The 24382-nt window shown below is 42.8% G+C and overlaps 1 protein-coding gene across 1 annotated transcript in view; it reads right to left on the minus strand.

The window, feature by feature from the left end:
- WTIP (WT1 interacting protein) overlaps nt 1-24382 on the minus strand; it is an 80647-nt gene that overhangs the window by 26284 nt on the left and 29981 nt on the right. The window contains exon 2 of the mRNA XM_057400206.1: nt 22286-22387. Coding sequence (XP_057256189.1) covers nt 22286-22387 — 102 coding nt within the window. The remainder of the gene's footprint in view (nt 1-22285; nt 22388-24382) is intronic.

Consider the following 24382-nt stretch of genomic DNA (forward strand, 5'->3'; position numbering starts at 1 on the left):
AGCACGGGGTTTCACACACACACACTGCGCTTCTCTCCTCCTCCCGCTGGATACCCACCTTGGCACATCTGCCCTGTCAGACCAGTTCCCAACAGCAGTGGGAGGCTGCAGTTCACACCGACCAGGGGAGCAGCAGGCTGGCCAGGAACGCACTGGGGGGAGCACGGATGGAGTAAAATCACCCAGCCTGCAGCCTGCCTGCAGGCACGTAACACCAGCTTTGATAGGGGAGCTCCTTTTCCCCGCTGAAGTGCTCTTCAGCCTTGTTTAACTGTAGAAAACAAAGCTTATGCACTCACGGTGACACCAAGTGCTTGCTGCGAGTAACTTTTCCTGACTGATAACACACCTTTGAGGGGTTCTTAGTGCCAGGATAAAGGGATTCCCCCACCTCAGGTGGGGAACAGAGACCTCGCAAATGCTCCAGCAAAGAGAGCAAAGATTCCTGTAGATAACCTAGTAGTTAATAAAATGCAAGCTAGAAATGACTCTGTCACAACGAACAATCACAACTGGTGTTTGCAACCACCACACAAACATCCACGAGAATGCAAGCTTTTGAACTTCAAAAATATTTACAAAATCAGAATCAGTTCTAGATTCTTAATATGAATTCTCACATTTAACCAGTTTATGAGTCTCTGGTATTTAAATGTGTCCAGCAATTGCTTGCTGCACAGTTTTATCTTTTATGCGTTGCAAACTAAATGGAAGGCACAGGAGAGCTGCTGCTTTAGCAAAGGACTCAACTCAAAAGAAGGTTCAGCTTGCAAAAGGAAAAATGACCCACAGTTGACACTGGCTGTCCACAATTATGCTTTCCTGTCTCCACAACACTTTGCTGGGTGGTGAAAACACACCAGCCAGGCAGGCAAGATGGGGTAAAACTCTTTCCAACAGTGTTTCAAAAGCTGCTCCAGGCCCTCATGGAACAAAATGTGAAGCAGACCAGGTTTTACAGCCTTGAAGAGGTGCTCGAAAGAGCACTGAACATGTCCTGCCCCTCCCCACTAGCCTCAAAAGCATCTCCAAAGCCCTCCTTGCCGCTGCTGGCAGCGGTGTATTTGCCTGTAGGGAAGTGAGTTTATCAAGTCACAGCTTTCAGTGGTAGATCTCTAGTCTCACATGGGATGATGCAACCTCGTCGGGGGCTAACAACCCCCTTGCCTTTGTAAGACAAGAGATAGCAGTGTCTCACTGTCACAGCATGGTTATTAGACCTAATTACTGTTTGCAGCGTGCTTTGAAGTTGAAGAGTGCCAAGCATTATTATAATATTTTAAGTACTTTGATGATTAAAAACATACAACCGTTGGGTAATAATCATGATTTACTAGTACTGTAATGTAAGCAAGTTCATGTGAGAAGCCTGCATTGTTTCAGTGCCTGATGCTACTTGAAACCAAACAGCTCCCTTCTGACATAATGGGAATTCTGCAGCCCCAGCCCCGCCTCCCAGATAAAACCAGCATCCCTCCTCACCATCACGATCTCTCTCATGATAGATGTGCCTCTTGTCGGAACTTCATGCGGGGAAGTTTCAGCGTTAAAAGGGACAAAGTGCGAGATGACTAATAATGTCCTTGTTACTTCTAACATTACAGCTCTGTGGGCCAAGGGGATTGTATTTGAGTCAGAAAATGTAATTAAAACCTCCCCATATGGAGTGCAATCAAAGAGTTCAGCTGTATGTATCTCCACTAAAGATAAGACATTCGTTAAAGCAGAGCTAATTAAAAGCCTGTATAGCCCAAGCTATCGCCATGGAGTGTTATTCAAGTACCTGCTATTCCTGGTGGCTGGGGACATGCCTGGGTAGGTCTGACCACACACGAGCACAGACCTCAGCTCTGCTGCCACTTCTGCCATGGGGCATGGCCGCTCTGCACAGGCAGCACGTGGGTGCAGGGTGCAGCAAGACCAGGCACGACGGCTGCGGCTGCCCTTGCAGCATCAGGACTTGCTTGAGCCCCTAGCACTGCTCCTGTTGGAAAGGGGCACCCGTGAGGAGCTCTATGCTTGTCTCACAGCACCAACAATGCACAGCATCCTTCTTTAACAGTTCTTTCTGGAGGTAAAAAAGCACATCACATTGCTTCTCTCATTGCTTAGATGGGGCTTTGAGCAACCTGGTCTAGTGGAAGGTGTCCATGCCCAGGGCAGGGGGCTAGAACTGGATGAGCTTTAAGGTCTCTTCCAACCCAAACTATACTGTGATTCTCACCAGGATTTCTTCCCTTTCCTTCTTATTTTACTTATTGTCAGTTCTAAGGATGAAATGGACACTTGGTGAGAATCTCTGCATTCTGAAGGCTCTGGTCCACGACTCACACCGTTTCCTGAGCATGGCAGCCCTGACTCTTCATGTCTGACTGACCAAAGAACTGTGCAGCATAACTGTTTTAGTTAGTAGTGTTAAATACAGACCTAATTGCTTGTTAAGTGCTTCAGACACCATTTCTGCAGTGACTGATGTGACACAAGCGTTGTTACCAGTTGCCTGTTAGCACCTTAAGTGACAGTCTCTCAAAGCGTCCAGACTAAAACGACATGTAAATATACACACAGGATTAATATGCAACAACAGTTGCTCAAATATTTCCCAGCTTCTATAATATGGAAGGAAAATTGCCATGTATTGCCCCAAAGCCCTGCAGAAGTGAAACCAGACAAATCTGCCTGCTGCCCATCTGGGGTCATAGCCTCCATCACTGTTCAATGCAAACGCAAACTTCACCACGCCAAACCTGCCCTGACGTAGGCTGCTCTGATTCAGAGCCTGTATGTGGTGAACATTCACAGGCTGCTCATGCTCCCAAATGCAGACAGCTCCCAAATGTACTTTTACACCCCACATGGCACCCATGGGCTGTAGAGGGACCTCTGTGCTCTCTTACGTACACATCCTAATGATTGAGAAACCAGGACCAAAATAACTCGAGAGCCGAAGGATAAAGGGAACCTCCAGAATCCAGTCTGCTCTCCACAAACACCCAGGCTGGACGATTATTATTTCTAAAAAGTGGACGCTAAACTTTAAGTCACAGGATGATTCCAGGAGCTGAAACTTCAAGAGAAATTGCAAGTTTACTCACACAGGATAAATCATTGAAAACATTAAATAATAACAACCCACCTCTGCTACCTCCTCTTCCTAGTCATCTCAAAACTGAGACAGGATTTCACCCAGGATTTCACTGTTCTCTTTTACTTGGCAGAGGAGGCTTACCTGCCCAGGATTCAAGATGTGCCAAAAGAAAACAAAAGCTTCCAATACTTTATTGCCATTTCTCTTTTAACTGACATGGGAGTTTGGGCCTGCCATTCTCCATCCTTCCCATCTGGCTTATGACTGCCTATCTGCACAGAGATTTTCTTTACATGGGGTTCCTGCCACTCTACCCACTTGAGAATGGGGAGCACCGAGGCTACTTTAGCCCTGGAATAACTGCTAATTACATTTTCCTCTTCCATCTTCTACAAGGGACTCACACAAAGTCACCAAGCAACCAACTCTTCATGATGGGGTCCTGTGTTCCAGCCTCAGCCTCCACTGGGGGTGCCAGGGCAGGGAAAGGTCTGTGCAGCGGGAGGGGAATGTGGGAAGCAAAGGACCACAGGAAGGACGGCAGGAGGACCATGGCGAGGGCTGCTCCAGCTCCAGCCCCTGGGCTTGGAGAATCTTCCATCCCCCACTGGCACTGTCCCCTCCTCACAATGCTCAAATGCTCAGGCTTTGTGAAAGGAGGGGTGAATTTCTGGGGCTTTCAAGGTTTTTAAGATAGGGAAAAAAAAAAGAAAAAAAAAAGAAAAAAAATATCAATGCCAGATTCCTTTGAATAGAAGATACTGCCTGTTGGCAGAAGCCACTTTTCACAGACTCCAGCCGTTTGAAATCTGAAACACTAAAAAGCTACTGTGGATGTGCTGTATTCTTCTTTTCAAAGCAATCTGGCACACAATTTTGCTCCCCTGTTTCAGGACCCAATCCTGCATTCTTTTCACGCTCAGACTCCCATTGACTTTAAGGAATGCAGGATTGGATCCTAAATGTGTGCTTTACTTGCACAATAGCGCCTCATGGTTACGATCTATTGAGAAAAGCACACTTTAAAAACCATTTGGAATTGCAGGCTCATCCACCAGGCCAGAATGCCTGTAAAGATCCTCCATTATTTCAAGAAAAATGCTCAGTGTGTGAATTACACACACACACTCTCACACATTTTCCTGGTTTCAAGCTGCAGGCACAGCTTAGCTTGAGATGCATCAAAATATTTTGAGCACTGGCCTGATAGCTCATACAGAAACCACGTGTAATTTTTGGTTTGGAAAAAAAGAAGAACTCCAGGGGAAAAAAGCCACCAAAGCAAACATATAAGCAGCTGAACCTATAGCACAGTTTTTCAGAGAACTTTTGTAAAAGCCTCCAAAAGACCCACATTGCCCAAGACAAAACAGAGCCTTGCCCTGCTATTTTTGAGGATGCTGTATATTGAGTTACGAGGCTATTACGATGCAAATCTCAGATGTACAAGCTTTTTACTTGGCCATAAACACAAAACAGTATACATTGTCCTTTCAGAAGAAAAGGTTTGCTGCTAAAATAGCAGAAGCCCTACGTAAATAACCAACATTCTTTCTGCCTGAGGTCACCAACTTGGCCTATTCAATTCCGGGCTAGTCTGGGATCTGACAATCTAAGCAGGGGAGAGGCCCTTTCCTTTTTTTTTTTTTTTTTCCCGAAAGAATGCTGGGATTTTATTTGAAATTTAAACTCTTGCAAACAAAAGGTGACATCGTATGCTAGAGGCCTATGAAGGTGGAGTACAGGATGTGTATTGTTTTCTGCCTTTACATAGGTTCTTTCAGGGAAGAGTATTCAGAGTCTGTGAACAAATTCTAATCAAATATTATCATCAGGTAGGCAGACATGGCAAGATATGAATGAACACTTTTAAGAGATTAGGAGATTTACTTTTTAAAAGTATCAATGCAGGAAAAGCCTAAAAATGGTTTAAAATTATAATTTAGATCTAAAATAAATTATTTTTAAAATCTGAATTGAAAATTCCCCCATAGTTTAAGTTCCTATAATAATTCATATTTGTACAGTAAAAAAGAGCTTTTCAGTACAAATTAACTGTGGCTACAAAGTCAGTATTCATTCCTGATCTCCATCTCAAGTTGATATGTCCTGGAGAGGCAGATGGCAGTTAACTGGTTTTCCTCCCGATTACCTCTGCCCAGCTCTTCCTTGGGCTCTCACAAAAGTAGGCTCTTGTATAACACAATTATCATTTCCATTTCTGGGCTGCTATCCAGGTTCTGCACTGCTCTGTGCTCTATGCCACCTCTCCGGCACGGCAGCAGCGTGCCAGCTCCTGCTGCATAGACGTGCTAGTACCACTCCCCTCCCACCCCGCAGACTGTGCAAAGCTGAACTTGCAGCTGGTGTGAATCGTGACAGCATCACCAAATTCATCACCATTTATACAAGCTGCAGACCTGCCCCAAGGAACTACCTTTGTGAGAAAAAAAAAGTCTGTCTTCGCTATGCACTCACTAACGTGCAGTAAAATCCAGATGAAAACAAGGCAGTTCATCATCTTGACATGTTTGTAGCCCACGGTAAACTCCAGCATCTCCTCTGCAGTTTACCTTAACCTGCCACAATGTCAAGTGAAAAACGTCGTTATCTTCCCTAGCATTTTGCCTTGTGTCAGCTACCACATTGAAGGAAGCACCCATCTATCCAGAAAGCGCACCTCTGCTACCAAAAACCGTCGCACTGAGGCAGGTAACGTCTCTTGCTCTGGTCACTCTGCAGCATTCACTACCACCAAAGCCAGCAAGCCAAATACTGGGTGGAGAGGAAGTGGACGGTACACTTCTGCCCCAACCCAGCTGTGTTACTTACACTGTCAGTCTCCAGCAGGATTATGTAGATAGCTAGCTAATATCTTTTGTTACCTTGCTGGAAAACCACACCTTTCTTGGCAGGGTATCCATAATCTCCGTGCCATGTTTACTCTAGTGTGGAATTCTCTCTTCCCTCCCCTCTCCTCCTACTCTTCAGTCAGGTTATTTAACCAAAAGGTTACTTAATGCTGCAGGGATGAGAAGATCTCTGACCTCTAGTACTTGGGCAAAGCGTTCCTGTACAGACCGTATTATAAACTTAGCAGATACTTTCAAGCTTCCATATAATTTACTAAAGTTAAAATTGGCAGATGTTTCCTTTCTCTCCCACTTACGTATTTATTCTATCCCATACCACCCATCAATTTCCGGGCTAAGGCATAAATTATTTCCATGGAGCTCCAACAGGACCCATGTTGAAAAGGAGTTTGTAAAAACATAAGACAAGCATGTATTTAAAAACAGAAATACAAATACCTGCATTGATCTAATAGCTATTTTAGGCTTACGGATCAACATACATCTTAAAATACATTTCTTAGTAAGCTAGCAAGCAGGCATACTAATAGGGAAATGTAAACTAAAATTAAACCTACTTTAATTAAGTTGGTTTTTATTTTTCCTGGGGCTGGGTTTACAAAGGCAAAAAAAAGTGAAGAAGGGCAAAGCAACACAGACCACTGAGTAAGAACCACAAGAGGCCTCCCCAGCATGGAGCAAAATGTGAGGGGAACTGGTAGAGCTCTCCCTTGAAGGTGGCTTCCACTGTGGGAAGCTTTCATCACTCCATCACAGACCCAGCTTGTTATCAGCAAAGAATGCCACTTTCCCAGCTGCTGCCTCTAAGCCAGAACTTGAAAGAGTACTTGTCTTATCACTATCCCAGGGTCTCAGTGCCAACCCATTCTATGGCAAAATAAATCCATGAGTCACCAAACTACAGCCTATTCCAGCCCAAGTCTTCCTGGCTTTTGCAGGACGCAACCTTCCCAAGCAGCCCTGCTGGCAGCTTCCCATGCAATGTGGTAGGTGGTTTTCATTTGAGCTCCAGCAAGAACCACCATGATGGCAGCAACAAGGATCCTTCTAGCACAGTATCCAGCTCTGGCCAAGAGTGGAAGCTGAATGGGAAAGAGCATCAGAAACAGGGCTTACATAGGCTGATGTGTTCCCAAGAATAACCTCCCAGCTTCCAGCAGCCAGCACTTAAGGCCTTCCTGCACTGCAGTTGCATCATAACTATTATGTTTAATAGCCTCACTGGACCAATCCTTCTTTAATTTGTCTAATTCCTTTATGAGATCATTTATACTTTTGGCCTCCACGCTGTCCGTATGGCAGCGAATTCCACAACTGCATTATGCATTGTATGAAGCATTCCCTTTTGTTTGCTTAAAACCTCCGCTGAGCTCAAGCTCCTGTTGCATCCTAAAGAACAAAGCCTCTACCGCCATCACAAACAGACTAGAGATGAGCTTTGGAAGTCAAAGCCTGAAACTTAAGTCTTCAACTGTGGAAATGAATGGCACAACTGGTATTTTTATCTAGCATCTATTTTTAAGATTCTGCTCAGGTACTCTTTGTACAACACGGAAGTGGACACATATAAGTGGAACCAGTAGTCCTGGCTCAAAAAGTTCACACTCTATGTGTGAGGTCCTTGCAGGAAATTTGACCAAGCCACTGAGTTCTGTACTGCAAAGAGCAGCTTTCACAGGACATGAACTGCTGTAAGATACAACTGGAAACAGTTTCTCTGGGAATACATCCAAAAGATGGTATCTGGTCCCTACACCATCTGGACTGCTACCCGGACATTTGGAGCAGGGCAAAAACCCACTGGAAATTTCACATGACAAACTTAGCTAGCAAAAGTTAGGTAGGTAAATTTGTTGAGATAAACACAAAGCAGACCCCTCACCATTGCTACTAGGTTCTTTCTTGCAAGGCATCATTCTCTTCTTCATTCAAGTTCAGCCTCAACTAAAAATCACAGCTTAGCCTGGCTCTGAAACGGATAATCAGAAATCTGATCAAGACCTGAAGCAACAAGTCAGATTGCTGAATGTCATCTCTGCACAAAGTGAGCTGCAGCATCACCTTCACTCCTAGTACTTTGCACATAAAAGAACGTTGAACAGAAGGAGTGGACACAGCCCAATCCTGTGGCAACATGCAAGACAGCCTCAAGGGAGATGAGCAATTTCCCTAAACTATCTTCTGCGTTGTCTCAAAAAAACAAGAATGGATTTGCACAGGAACAGTTTACTTTCTTCCTCCCCATAGCATTGCATGCGTCAGCCTCAGTGTGAGCAGCATCAAAGGGCGCTGCTGATGAACCTCAACATACCAGCAATGCTGGATTTCAGTCACGTCGAGAGAGTGCTCAGCAGCCAACACCAGTGGCACCCATGTGTTTCTGAAATCAAGTGCACAGTGCCCAGTTCTCATTCCCTTGAGATAAACCTTAACAATAAAGTGAAATTGTTGAGATACACAATGCCTAGAGATAGTATCTTGAGCAGTAACTTTTTTTTTGTTTGATAATGGAAGAATGTATTGGGGAATGATCCCTAGGACAGACAGGTTAGTACACAGTAGAAAAAAACCTAAATATTCTCAGGATAGCAAAGTATTAAAACAATCTGCCAGTTTTCAAGCACATTTTTTGGTTTAGATTATTTATGATTAGAGACAACTCTTCTCTTGCTCACACTGGTGAAGAGTTATACTGATGTGAGTAACATTACTTCAGATTTATTCTGTATAACTTTAAACAAAACCTTACTAGAACCTTAGCTATGTATTTTACACCACATTCCGGTATATTCTGCTGTAAGTAAAATAAACCTGAAAATTACAGTTGTACCATATTATTGAAATGAACTAGGGCTTGCTCAGCCAATTCCAAATGTAATCAGAAATCAGCCCTCCAAAATGCCCTGTCCTTGATGTTTTGTGGTGGACTGACCACAGCTTCCTGCAGCAGGTCACATTAGAACTAAAACCACAAGCAGCTTGTAGATACAAAACTGAATAGGTAGAACTCCTGATAGTACACTAGCTTCTTTTGGCACTCAGGTACAATAAGGATATTGTTCGTTTAATGCTTAGTTTTTCTTTTAAGAAGTATGTGAGATTTCAGCCAATTCTCCCCAACGATTAGCTCAGGATGAACGTACTTAACTCAGGATTCAGCTGGAAAGAGCCCAAGTAGATGCAATCAATTTTCCACTAAATCCACTTCCTTCCTCTCTTCCCTACCCAGCATGAGACATCAGCTCGCCACTACAGCCAGCAATGACTAAGACAACCAAAACCCCTGCCTTCAGCCATGCTCATATTAAACCTGGTTATTCCTTCTTTTGACTTCCCCTGGTTTTCTGGTTTTTGTATATCCTGTTCACTAGCACACTATTTAGACTAGGTGGAAAAGCAGCTATACAGCAAATATGAAAAAGCAGCTCTAGCAAACCACAAACACCAAATGCACTGTCTGCTATCAACCCCAAAGTGCACAGAATCAGCTGCAGAGCTTCACTGATAAAAGACAACTTTACCCTTTGCAAATATTTAACTGGAATCTATCCAAGGTTTCCATGTGCAGGTACTGTATGTCTGCATCTGCCAGCATCAGTGCTGTGCCATCTCTGCATGCAACACCAAATTCTCTTCACCATTATCATCTGGATGTCACAGTACTTCTGAGATATTTCTAGCTGCTGGCCACTTTACTTGAACCAACTTTATACAGTGTGGCCTGAAAAACAACTGTTGTAATAACAGGGATGATCTGCTACTAGAATCTAACCAGGCCAATAAAAAAAAACCCATCTATTAAAAAACAAAGCTTAGAAAACATGATCTCTGGCTCTCACCTACTTGTCTCCTTAAGAATTTAAGTAGATGATTTCCACCCTCATTTCCCCAAGCATATACATCCTCCTTTGACAAATAATTTGTGGAAACAGTAAAACAAGTCCTGGTGGCTGTATATTCCTCAGGGTTTCTTCCTCTAGGACAGCAAGTGGTCTCCAGACTTTTTCAATCTTGCTCCCCTACCAGTAAAAAATGTTTCAGCATGCATCCCCAATACAGGTATATTTATTTGCTTATAAATTATAAACGCCTCCACTTTGGAGACTCCTGCTCTAGAGACCACTGGACTGTTAATACTGACTCACAAATTGTTTCCATAGGTCTGCATTTACACTGCTGTGGTTCCTAAGGTCGGTAATCCACTGACTCACTCAAGTAAGTTATTTGCATTATTTCCAGGAAAAATTTTGCAGGGAATGCAGTTGGAAGAGGAACAGTGTAGAGTACCCAGGCAGCCTGCCGAGTTAAGTGACTGAGTTTCTATGACTATATCCAATTTAGTGTTAGGAAATACCATACTTGTGTTTTAAAACACGCTGATAAGACAGCCACTGAGACACACAAGTCAGTAATAAAAAATGATTGCTAAATCCATTCCTGCTTTTAAATACCCATTAAATCAGATGCCTTTCACTCTGCACAGGTACAATTAAAAGCGCTGGCATATATTAGCAGCCGTATTCTGCGTGTGTGCTGGCACCATGGGTCACCCACACTAGTCGGTCAACAGTGCTCTCAGAAGCCAGCAGCCACTACTGATTTTATTTCTTGTTACAAAGATTCCTTGCTTATTTCTTGCCTAGCTTATCATTCACTTTTTTTTTTTTTTTTTGCTACTATTCCAAATACACTGCAAGCTCACAGGAGCGCAGCAAAGAAAGTCAAGACCTGATGATTCTAGGCAAGAAAAATCAGCTCAAGGCCTACGGGAGAAAGAAGCAAACCTAAGGATACAGCCACAGCAGGGAGCACTGCTGGAAGAAGACTCCCTGCCAGTGGAAAGCAAGGCAGGTGATTAGGAGGATCAGGCAGGAGATGGCAGCACCAGGGACTGACCACCTGAGTCACATGGGGAGATGCAGTTAACACCAGAGAAAGAAGTGAAGATGAGGTTACATGGGACTCTGAAGAGGAAAGGGAAGGAATATGGGGGGACAGGGTTTGCATGTATTAATGCAAAAGGAGCACACAAAGCAGCAAGGGAACCCCTCAATGAGCACCCAATGCCTCTGTGCCACCCTGTGATGAATGGGCCAGAGGAAAGGAAGGGTATCCATGCAACTGGAAAACTTGCAAGTGCACCCCTAACACCACAACGCAGCAAGCACTCACAGGGGACTTCAGGAACAACTTAGCAAGGCCCCAGTAACCTCACAAACAACTGAGTTTACCAGGGGGCTTGAACCCCATCTTGGAGGCCAGACCTGTCAGCAGCCTCCCCTGAACCTTCCTGTTCCGAAGCACTCTTTCCAGGCTGCTCAATGCGATGGGAGTGCTTGAAAACCACTCACCAGAAAGATGTTTCAAGAGCGTTAAGCCACACTTCGGTGCCTCCACCAGGCTTCCACACCTCTCTAGTCACGTCTGATGCACAAACTGAAACTTAAGTGCAAACATACTGACCTACATCTTCATGTGCCACTTGGCTCTGTCCAACCGAGACAGAGACTGGAACGCTCTGCATCATTTCAGCTTGCAGGGTGGTTGTTTCATCACCCAGGAACAGCAAGGTTGTGGGTGAAATGCTAAAGTGTCTGAGCCAACACTACCTCAAACAATGGTAGGAGGTTATTCTGGCCCAGAACCACAGGATGCAGACCTGTTTCCTCAAGTACTAAAAGTCCCTGAGGAGTGAGAGGACCTAGTGCCCAGCAAATGCTCAAAGCTGTTCCCTAAGGAAACCCTCCTGACTCCTTCCATAAGCTAAGCCTGTTTGAGGCAGGCAAGGAACACAGGGCTACACCCAAGGTTATTACACTCCCACTTTCTCCACCACTTAAAAAAGTAATTCTCAATTTATTTCAGTGTTGAGGCAGGAGAGCAGGTGAGCTCTCACGAGAGGGTGGATCACCAAGAGAAGGCAAATGCTGAAGGGACAGCACAGAGCATCTGCCTATTCTCTACCAGCCCCAGTCAGACTGCTTTCATCCTCTGCAGCCCAGCGTGGGTTTCCAGGCATGCACCTACACTACAGCATATCGCTTTACCCCGCTGGCTGCCAACGCGCTGCCTGCGCTCAATCAGATACTGGTCCTGAGAACTGCCAAATGGAGTCAATAATCCTGTAAATGGAGGGAGTACTGAATACGGATTGGACGCTGGCCATCAGGAGGCCATGGTGGGGTTTTGCTTCAGGTTTGTTTTTAGAAAGTATTTACTGTACCTAATTCGAGACTGTTGGATTGCGTTTGCAAGCATGAAGATTTCCTATTTTTGTCAGTTCAATGCAGGGCACCCATATACAGGTTTCATGCTGGTAAGATACTAGGAGTTGCTCAAGAAAACCATAAAATATTTCCTTACTATTTCCGGTAAGGTGTTCATAATCAAAGCTATACTGCAAAACTACCTGCTTTAATACAAGTACAGGGAGCAGGCTCACCTAGGGCAAACTACACCATTCATGTCAGTGCGATGGGGAGCAGGCTCCTGCTGCCCAGCTAAGAGCTCATGCTACTCTCCACGAAGTCAAGAATACTTTGACACTACCCGAAATGTGATTTGGCCATGGGTGAAGATAAATCTAAAAAGTCCTGGTAGAAGTACTGGTCAAAGGCAGGATTTTCAGGAAATGAGATACTTACTGGAAGGGGAAAAAATGCTTTCTGGCCAAGTCAAATTTACTGAGTTTCTTCCTGTGCTGTGTTTTGAGGGAGAGAGGCAGAGAAGAGTGGCTGGGAACAAAAGCTCTCCCTTACCTAGGTTAAAACCAAGCTAAAATTTCCTGAGAAGTCTAAGGACAGGAAAACATCCACTGCTGGTAAATAACTTTTGAAAGTGACGTATAGAAGTCCATTTACCAGAACCAAGCTGGTCACTCTATAACAGTAAGTTTATAAGCAAGCAAAACATTCCACTCATGTCAAATACCAGGGGTCACCAAAGCACTTTCCTTGGTGCTCAAGGACAGCCCACTGCAGCCATAATCAGCCAATCCTCCTGAGTCCCGTCATTTAAACGAGAAAAGATTTATGGTTGTTTATGTAGGCTTCATGCCAAGCCTGTTTCTCTGATAAGCTTCTCTGGTGCATTTGTCTCTCACATCCGATTTAGAGTCCTCCAAATACTGGAGACAGCATTCCTTGGATACTTAAAATAAATTAAAAACACAACTTTGGTCTTGGACAGAGGAATGGGAACATTATTCACGTGGCTCAGGCACTAGGGGCTCTGGGGAGTGGTGCTGGGAAAGTAGTCTTTTAAAAATCTTGCATTAGCCTATGTATTTAATGATATATAAACCTCAAAACAGTCCTCCATAAACTGTAAATATGCATTATTTGACCAAGTAATTATTTTCAGTAGCATGCTGCAGCAGCTGTATGGCTTGGCTGCCAGACACTGCAAGTGCTTCCTCCAGCAAATGCATCTATTGTGATCTAACAATAATTATTTAATAATTTATAAAACTTCTCACTTCAATACTTCAACCTCAGGATCTCCAAGATTTCAAAACGCTAATGAAATCAGCACAGTATCACCCATGTGAGGTAGGTGAGACGGATTATCTCCACATGGGTAAGTGATCGGCCCAAGACGAGAAGGAAGCCCACAGCAAGCGGAATAAACCCCATCCTGTGCCTTACAGGCTGATTTTGTGACCACCAACCTATCAACCCTCTCAATCATGAACTTTTTTCTCCGTTGTTTGCCAGTACCCCATACCAGAAGAAAGCCTGAAAGACAGAACACTAAAGTTTGCTGCCACCATTAATCTCATAAATGTGAGAACAAACTGAAAAAAAAAAAAAAAATTATTTAGTTTTGTACATGGTAAGATTCTTATGGGAAACACCTTTTCTAGACCTGCAAGAAGTAAAAGCATCCTAAAGGTGAAGAGTGGCAGTGGATATCTTTGATCTGCAAAATTAATTTGTAAGTAAAACCCAGGCTGCTTTCTGGTGTGGAACATCAATGAGTTTTCAGGCTATACTGACACCTCTCCCTTGAAATAAGCAGTAAACAGGAATTACTAAGCATGAGTTAATAACCTAGCCTAGACAGGAGGCATGGATGAGATACAAAGCAAAAGAATCATTTTGTTAGTGCATGAGAATGAAGGTAACAGAAGCAGCAAAAACAGTTTTCCACTTCACGCCATTAGTTCTTCCAACATTCCAAGAAAACAATGGCGGCCCACAGACCACAGCTTGGGTTGGTACAGAGAAGTAATGGTAAGAGACACACAGATGACTAAAGGATCAAGGACATCATTAAAGGGCATTAAAGGACATTTGCAGGTTGCAAAATACATAGGGACAACATATAGCAGAAACTTAGATTACTGAAATTACAGGAAGCCAACTGTGTGTTTCATTCATTTTCTCCTTCACTTTCTTCTTGTCACCTGTTTTCCCCGTTTAGTTTTAGGTAATACTTAAAAATTACAGAACTGGGGAATAGGAAACAGAAACATCTGTTGATAATGTCAGTGACTTGCCTGTGCTCTGTTCTGGATTATCTGGATTTCTTCTCCTTTGAGAGATGAACTCAAGAGCAGCCCAGGGGAATCTCCTCTTTTGGATAAACTGAGATGTGTTCCAAGAAAACATTTTAAACTGGGGCAGAAGAAGGGGAGATGAGAAAGAGGAGGAAAAAAGAATAGAATGGAAAGACAAAAAAAAGGTGCAAGAGATGCGGCTTTCAGCCTAAGACAATCGAGACCTGCAGATAATAGATGCTGACAAGGAAACAGAGCAATCTTAGCAAATCTCATTAGACTAAACAACTGGTGGCATTCCAAACACACAAAACTATGCAAGGAAGTGATTAGGTTCTCTGTGGTTTTTACAGAGAAATAAAAAACACAGGAAGAAACCTTGTTAATTAGAGGGGTTTTTGTTTGGTTGGTTGGTTTTTTTTTTTTGTATTTTATGTGTTTTCCAACCCCTGTCAGTGATTGGCTCTGCACTATGAATACTAAAATATTGTGGAAGGAATACATCTATGGTCATCAATCAACACAGAGTAAAGTTTTCATCATTAGTTGCCAGGCAACCCCCTCCAATTAAAATAACCATCAAAAGCCACAGATTTCATGCTGGAATAATTAATAGCAGAATGCAATTACCACTTTTCAAGAAAAAAAAGGGGACAAGCCACCAGCCAACTACTGATCACATGCTCTCTGATAATCAGAAATAAGGAATGGAAATATTTCCTATTTCTCTGTCAGCTAGCTACCTATCTACACCACCTTTCCCTGGGGATCAGCCTCCAGATCTACCAAAGCTAAAACCAAGCTAAAAGCAGCCTTCAGAGAAGACTGCCCCAACCAAAAAGAAACTTTAAGTACATGCATCTTCAAGCATCTGAGATGCCCCCATGGAATTAAGGCCCAGGACTGAGCCAATCAGATAATCCACCCTTAAAAAACAGGTTCTCTCCTCAAGTTGAATTAACTTAAAGTAGTCACAGAATCGAAAACCTTTAATTGTAACATCTAGTAGTATCATCTGTAGAAGGGGCACAGTCAATGGACTGGACGATTTATCTGAAGTCAAGCGCACTGATCAGTGTCCCACTGGACCAGAGCTAGCTGGGACAACAGACAGCAGTGCAGAGAAACTACTAAATACCTCCTAAAATACAAAATCCAACTAAATACATTCTAAAAAAAAAGGAGAGTTTCTTGTCAGTCCCATCTCAAACATTTCTGATTACCCTTTTCCCATCCCATCCTTTTCTGTTTTTGTTTTTTTTTTTAAAGCCTGGAATATTATCAGACTAACCACAAATCAAGATAAAGGAAACATTTTTCTACCAATCAGTACCCAAAGGTACTTGGTGTCTTACATGGGCTGCTATCCAAGTTGGACTTTCAATTACCAGAAGACACGATTACATTCTTTTGCCTAGACTCATTCATGTTTCAGCCTTGTGCAAGGTGAACCCGAACCATCTGAAGCCAGCTGTCATCTCTACCATCCGACTGATTTTTTCTAAAGCCAGCACCTCCCTTTCCGTGAGATCTGCACTAATGGGTTTGTCTGGGACTGCAGCTGCAGACATACCTGAAATAGCTTTAGTTATCTGTCTTGATAGGTGTTAAAAAGGAAAACGCAGGGCTAAGCACAGGCTGTAACTTATCCTGATGATGCAGAATGGCTCAGGCAAAATTCTGCAGTCCTGCAGCAGCGCTGCAAGTTATCTCCATTACACATCTACACAAACCGCAGCCTTAGCAGAATGTACAGCAAATCCTTCAGTCCTTTTTTCCTAACAAAACTCCACTTCTTCTTAAGTGCTTGGCTTTTCCTGTGAATCACACCTCAAAGTAACTGCCCGTAAGTGGTGCGCATCAGGACCTACTGCCAGCTCCAGTTATGGCCTGGAAACTACCAAACACTCAGGTGGCCATGAATCCAATTCAAATGGAAGGTGTGAGCTTGGGATGAGTAACAATCACAGTTATGCAAGTTGAGGGCATCCAGCTCTCACGCTCCAGGCCATGGGGGTCAGGGAGGAATGCTCCCACATGCACAGCACTGAATCACCCGCCGGCTTGTCCTCCCCTAAGCACCAAGTATTAGCCAATGGTTCTGGCAGGATTACAGACTAAAAATCCCAAAATTCCAGTCCGCTCCAGTCTGGGAGCATGTGGTTAGAAAACAGCAGGGAAAAGCGTGCAAGGACATTAGCTACCTAGCACTTTCACTGTGCAGCAATGTACCCCTTGCAGCAATACTCATTAGCTCCTTTCCCTTAAGTGTTCTCACTGTGTTTCCCTGGTGCTCAGAATAGCTGCATAAAGTGGTGGCCCTCAGATGAACAGATACCAAACCTACACCTGCATCAGCTAAAAGTCAGCCATGAGGTACTGAAGAGTTAAAAGCCACTGACACGCACACATGTATCTGTACCTCTGTGATTACCAACTCTAATATTGGTGAACATACAGTGTAGAGCTCGCACATTTGACACTGAACTTTGTTTTATTCTATGTGAAAATCACATCCACAGACAATTTAAGGCTACAAAGCAAGTACTGGCAGTGTGCAGTTTGGATGCAGTGATTCATGCCAAACTTATGCTGTGGGGACAGAACAAACGCGAATTAAAAATGAACCTTCCACTGGGAACTGTTTTTTTTTAAAAACTCACCAACTGTGGATAAATGTACACTGAAGGGACACAGCTCCCTTAAGATGTTCTATGCCTTACTACCACCAAGAGCAAACAAAGGTTCAACCCAGGGCAGCAAATACACAAAGGACCATTTCCAGTGTCACAAGGAACTTCTCCCTACAAGTCCGGACATGAGCAACCTCCTATTAAGAGACATCTACACACAGTAGCACTGAGTGGCCTCAGTCAGAAGGAAGCTGTTGTCTCCAAGAAAAAGTAGGTTGGGTCCACAACCATGAACCAATTCCCCTTTCACACCAGTTGGAGGGCATGGGCTAGTTCAGAACTGCTCATTATACCTTCAGGGTAATGATACGTACTGCTACAGCTGTCCCACACTGGCCTTTTCAAACAGCAGTGCTATCAGCCCTCGCTGTGATCCTTCTCTTAGAGGATCATATTGTAGTAATGAGCTTGTGAAGCCTGAACAAAGGCTGGTGTTGAAGCAGCAGCCATGCCAGTAATCAGCTGAACTGCAATACCTTTACAAGCTGTCACTTAAACTGCTGTATGAAAACCCCATGAGTGCTCCAGTCTGATCAATAGCTACCAGGTAAGAAATAAGCTATGTATCTTTGGGACTACATGTTTTGCTTTAGGCTTCTGATTGATTTGTGATGATTTCCTGTGCCTTAAAACCATCAACAAAAGTGCAAATTAAAGATGAATGCTTTGCTCAAACATTTGCCATCATGTAAGAGCAGAAGATGTTCCTTGTTTTTACGGTCAAATACATCTCAGCTTTGAGAGTACACAGAGGCTTGAAACCCTTAGCTCTTCAAAGCTCATTCCCTGCCCATTTCCTACAATCTCAGAGTAACAAATAGTAAGCTGATATTCCTCATTGTAAAGATGTATCTTACTGTAGTTTCTACAATCACTGTCACTTGATTCGGATTTTCAGCCTGAAGAGATGCTGTGGATGGCACTAGGGTCTGCAAACTGGAGGCACATGGTAAGTTACCTTCTGTAATGAGTATCAAATAGACCCCATTAATTCCTGCAACTGATCACCTACACTTATAGTATACAAGCAATTTGGCATTACTGCAGTTATTTTTCAAGAAATCTTGTTATGCTCTGAAATACTACCAAGAGGAATTAGATGATGAGCTTTTCAGGCAGATATCAGCTTTTATCTTCCATAAGCAAAATTTGCAACTGAACTCCTGCCAAAACTAAAATTTTACACTTAACAGAAGGGATAGTGTATGTTGCTGCCTGAATTAATCTCTGTTCTTTAAGATTCAGCAAAGCATAATTACACATGAGCAATATAACATATTTAAGCACGTCTATGTGTTTTGCTGAATCAAGAGGTTCCACTGGTGTTAGGGCTGAGATTTGAATCTACATTTAAAAACCATCCTAAAAAGCTTCATTTGCTTTCTGTAAGAGATTGTGGATAAAGATCTGCATTGAACTACTTGATCCTAGGAAACCAGACTGCTTTGGCTTTTACACTACCTGAAGAGAATTATCAGGCCTCTGAAAAAGCTATCTGAGGAGCATGGCTTTTTGCAGAAAGCAACAGGGGTTTACACAGAGATGTAATAAAAAATTAACTGACAGAGCAAAGTTCTAAAATGGTGTTATGGGAGCAAGGCTCAACTATCCAAAGCCCACGGAACACATACAGAGCCAGAAATGCAGCACATAAAATATGCCTGCTAGGTCATTTACACTTTTCCTTTCTATTCTGATCTCAGCTCACTGGCAAGATTTCCTTTTTTTTTAAGGACATCCTGTACAACTCTGAATTAACGTATTACTGAGTTTTATCCCCAAAATTCTCAGAACTTAGAAGACAATTAAGAGATTTACCATCCGAGCATTTACAAAAACTTCTAAAGGGGACATAAGTTTCCTGATTATTTACTGTATCTCTGGAGCATTTCCTCATCTTTCTTCATTTGTGTTTCAAGAGCCAACCATCACCGCTGCAGATGAATCCATCCTTTGCATCCTCATACTTCTATGCTAGCAAGGCTGGAGTCTTCACAGAAATGCCTGCATCTGTAAGTGTATTTTAGGTTAACTCTTTAACTACAAGCAACACAAACTCTCCAGCAATGGTGGGAGTTGAAAAGGACAGCACTGGGGCAAGCGCTACATACTCCCCAGAAGGTGCAGGATGGCCCATTCTGTCACACACTGCCCTTTTCAACCAGGGAACTCTGATAGGTGGCACCTGGAACTGAAACCAAAGCTAGAGAAGTGACCAAGAAGGGACTCTGACTCGGGCAAAATTTCCTATTGAGGGTCCCTGCCCACTTCTCTACATCACTGAATTTGTCTTTGCTGAGTTGAGAATTCTCACTTCTGCATGATGAAATGAGGTCCTTGGAACTCCCATCACTCATTATCACATTTCAGCCTGAGTGGTCTCCAAACCACAAGTTTTCCCAAGGATCTGAAATATTTTTTTAATTTTGCTGGTTAAATATTTGGCCCTTACCTAAATCAAACGTCTTCAGGTACAGAATTTTTCCTCTTCAGCTACTGCCTTTTACTTTCTAGATCTGTTATATTGAAAGTAAGACCGATAACTGATGAAGGACAGTTTGGATCCCTTTTGTTATTTGGGAAATAAAGAAAGGCAAGCCTGCACTCTTACTCTGTCTCAGATTTCTAAGTTGTATTGGGTTTAGCGTGGCAAGGTGTTGATAAGACCGGCTTTGGTGGGGACCTGGTGTCCCGCTGGGGTCAACCCATCATGTAGATAAGAACTACTGTATAGGTACCTGTTTAGGCAGAGAGTACTAACATCCTTCTCTACTCTCCTGCCAAAGGCTCAAAGGCGCATTAGTGTGTGTGCTGTGACCTCTTGCCTAACAAAGGTCATTAATGATCACCCAGTTACCTAGATATTGAATCTAAAAGCTTAGCTCAACTTAAAACACTTTCCAGAGGGATATTTGGTCTTAATTTGAAAACAACAAAGAACAGAGAATCTAACACTTCTTTTGCTTTTTCATTCCAGCAGTTAATCCTCCTCAAAAACTGTCTTTGATTTCCTATTTGACTTGTGTAATTTCAGCCTCCAGAAAAGATCTCTCATGTTTGCGACTAATACACGAGACCACTTTCTAATGCTGTTTAATGGTAAAAGTATCGACAAGCTCCAGCCACATGTCCCTCCCATAATTTGCCCATACACAGGGCTCTCACAATTAGCTTGCCTCCTCCCTTTTAATACTCTATGTCACTCTGCCACATTAGCAGCACACCCCTCATTTCAGTGCCTAACATAAGAAAGTCCCCGCACGTTCCCCTTTCAATGGGATTGTACCAGAGGCTGCAGGCAGAAGGAAATCCAAGCCCTCACTTGTGAAATATCCTGGTGAATGACAGCCGGGCCCTCCAGCCCACAAGCAGTACAGCAAGAAGCTTGGAAGACCAACCTGGAACACCATTTCCTCATGTGTGTGTGTGACTCATGGGAAGCACTGTGAATCATGAAATTCCGCTGGCATTGTGAGGTGGGCAAAACTATGCTCCCAACAGACATGTCTCAAGTCGCCCTGTCGTAGATGTACACTGGCCACACACACCTTGCTAGAACAGTCAGAAGAGCTTGTTGTCCTTTTGAATAACAAAGTTGGGTTTGTATTTTTCTCTTAAAATACATTCCTTGGCCCTTACACAATCTTCTGAGGAACAGAATGACCTGTGTACAGATCTCTGTGGTAGCAAGCTTGTATCCTGATTACTTAAATAAAACACATCTGCCCCAGAGAAGAAGCTGAAATTCACCCATACAATTAGGTTAGGTTAATGTTGGCAATGAGTGGATAGATATTATCTGATACCATATTTTGTAATCCTCTGCTAAACAGGATGCTGTTCACTCTGGGAGCCAACAAAATAGCTTGCTCGTTCACTGTCAGACTTGAGAAAAGTCAAGAGCGATCCCTGAAGGTTTCAGATGAGTTTACTCTAGAACTTGCTAATGCTCCAGAGTCATTTATAAAGGTCACTAAATTCTATGTTCAGGTTACAGGTTTCTTTAAACTAATATTTATCTGTACAAATCTCAGGAGAAAAGACAACATTTCTCCTTTCACAAGTCAACTTTACAATAGTCTTTTCATTATCAACTTATTTGGTTCTATGACAATAATCTTTTACTCTTTTTCTAACCCTTAATTAATCCTTTTTATAAACAATGTACACTTGGCATATTCTACTCAGAGTAAATCTTTTTCTGTGTATATGCGTCGCAACAAGATCTTCAACATCCAGGCAAATGCTTTCAGAAATTAGGTACCTAAATAAATGGGTGGACGTATCAAGAAAAATTACCTGACTCATGAAAACTGAGCTCTCATACTTCCCTTGAACTTGTGCAAATTTGTGAGCTCTCAGCAGCTACAGACAATACACTGAGGAAGATTCCAACTGAAATTCACAATGCTTGACTGAAAGCAAACACTTCAGAAAGTGCTGCCCTGAATTTTCCAAGTCCTGTTTTCCCTGACAAAACCATGACTTCCCCAAATCACATACGGAATAGATCACTTTCAGATGCATTCAGGTTTGAAGAGAAACCTAAAAGGCTCCCAAGAACAGCAAAGAGCAACTAGCGATAAACCCGCAAGTTTTCTCCTGCAAAATGAAATAGCTTAAAGTATTTCAACATGCAGTTTCTATTTGTTTTTACTGCATTCAAACGTAAGAGAACAATTTTGAGCATTAGGTATACACAGAAATGACAAATATATGTGCTTGGCTAGAGTTACATTTGGAAATAGGAAGTGAGGGAAAATACAGTTTTGGCTGCACAAGTTTTACTGTTTTTCTATAAAAATGATAAATGCACGTTACAGTTCTGTAAACACAAGTGATCTGAAGTATGTAGTGCTTCATGATCTGGCTTCAATGGCCAGGTTGAAGCCATTTTGTAAATGCAGGCCTTAAACTAACCAAATACTATTTTTCTGGGCTGTTGCATTAGGAAAATGCCATTGAACACTTACAGATGGCAAATAGAAAACAACTTCTGAAGCTGGAGTCTTGCGTGGGAATTTTGCCTCAAGAGCAGGCAAGATGAGGTTTCACTCTGCATACTTGTTGCTAAAGGAATATATATTACAAAATAAAGCCACTTAATAAGGCTATGGTAGATCTAACTTACCACAAGAGCAGCATGTGAAGCAGTTGGTATGATATAGGTTACCCATTGCTTGGCAAGCCTGGCTCGCTCCATACACACCTTTTCCACACTTTATACAAATACCTATAAAGGAAAAAGAATGAAAGTTAGAACTCTCCACTGCTCCAGGCCATTGATTCATATCACTCGTGATACCCCCCCCCGCCCCCCATCAGGCCCTAAATCAATGGGATCCTCATCCTGAACAGATTCAAGTACACCAGACAGCAGCAGATGGCTTTAGTGAAACAGACACATGGAAATTCACCCAAAATAAAAGGGAGGGAAGCCTCTGCTGGTGTTTCTATCCACGAAGGCTGAGGCTGGCTAAAGACAGAAATCCAAAGGAGGCAGGTGTAACGAGAGAGGACAGAAAAAAAACACACACTCTCCAGAAATAACTCCATTTGCCCAAGAAATGATTTCACCTTCACAAGTAGATGCTCCATCACATTACATTCAATAATCACTAATAATACAACAATCCAGTCCAAACCCAAAAGACTTCTCTTTGCCCCTCTCCAGCAAGGCAACACCAAGAGCACTGGTCCATGTTGAAAGCCATGCAGCACCAGAAAAACGGGCCTGTCAGTCACATTTGAGAATTGTTTAACTCTCCACAGTTACATTAGATAGTAGTATCTAACCACATAAACATAACCTGGCACCTTACAAAACAGAAGAGCAAGGGTTCTATCTTCCTAAGGGAAAAAATACTGCCTGGCAGTTTTGCTTCAGTGGGGTCAGAAATTCACCTTCGCTGCCCAAGCCTGCTCTTGATGCTGCTGGGGATGACTCTCATGAAGCTCTCATGAGACCAAAGTACGAAGAACCAGAGCAGCACTCGTAAAGTTGGTGGTTACCTCCAAGCACAGCCAGCTAATAGGAAAGGTCATGATTTCAATAATCTCTCTAGAAGAGGGATTTAGGAGTGGTTATTTGTTCCATTTTAAAAAGCTTTTTCCTCATAGTTGCAGCTTTAAGAGTCTTTTGCCTATGCATTTATTTCTATCTATACATAACCTTCCTAAAATAAAACCAGGGCAGCCAGATAACTCAAAAGTCACTGCTTCTGTATCCTCATGAAGAGGAAATGGAATGCTGGAGGAGAATCATGTCTTTCTGTCACATAATCAGGACTACTGATTGTAAATTCTTCCAAGATGTCCATTGGTCTCTATTTGACCATAGCAGGACAGTACATCCCAAGACAAGGCTGTGTGATTTTTCTAAAATTTTTCTAAAATTGAGATTCTGCCTCACACAACTTTGTAATGATCCATGTGCTTGAGGGTCTCTTTCTACAAATACACTCATGAGCTTAGCATTAATCACTAGCATCAACAAGACGGCTAATACACTTTCAGAGTCTAGGAACTTGAGAATTACAAAATTTGGCTTTAATAATCCAAAATTCTCCCCTGCTGTGCTGTGAACATTTTATACAGACACACACAGAGAAAATACAAATGCAACCTCTTTGGGGGTAAATTAGCATATTATGAAGTGGTAGAAATTTTAATAGCAGAAAAACCAGAGTTAAGCTAACAAAGCATTTGGTGCCTTCATTGAGTTTCTATGGGTTTTGTTTTTTTTTCACTACCAGTATACAAACTGGCATAAGCAGTACATTAGTACTCTCTGCCTGAAACAGTTCCTATGCAGTAGTTCTTATGTACAATTATATGGTGGGTTGAACCTGACCAGACACTCCCAGAGCAGCTCTGATCAGTCTCCTCCTCAACTGGACAGGGGAGAGAAAATATAGCAAAAGGTTTGTGGGTCAAGATAAGGGCAGGGAGAGATCACTCACCAATTACCACCATGGGCAAAACAGACATCAGTTTGGGAAATTAGTTTAATTTATTACCAATCAAAACAGATTAGAGTGATGAGAAATAAAACCAGACCTTAAAAACACCTTTCCTTCACCCCTCCCTTCTTCCTCAGGTTAACTTTACTCCCAAACTCTCCCCCTCCTCCCTGCCTCCAGCACTGCAGGGGGATGTGGAATGGGGGTTGCAGCCAATTCATCACGTCTCTGCTACTCCTTCTTCCTCAGGGGAGAACTCTTGATGC

This window comes from Pezoporus wallicus, unplaced genomic scaffold, assembly GCF_028554395.1.
Source record: "Pezoporus wallicus isolate ANWC-B61680 ecotype Strahan unplaced genomic scaffold, APGP_CSIRO_Pwel_v1 contig_447, whole genome shotgun sequence".
NCBI classification, from domain to species: Eukaryota; Metazoa; Chordata; class Aves; order Psittaciformes; family Psittacidae; genus Pezoporus; species Pezoporus wallicus.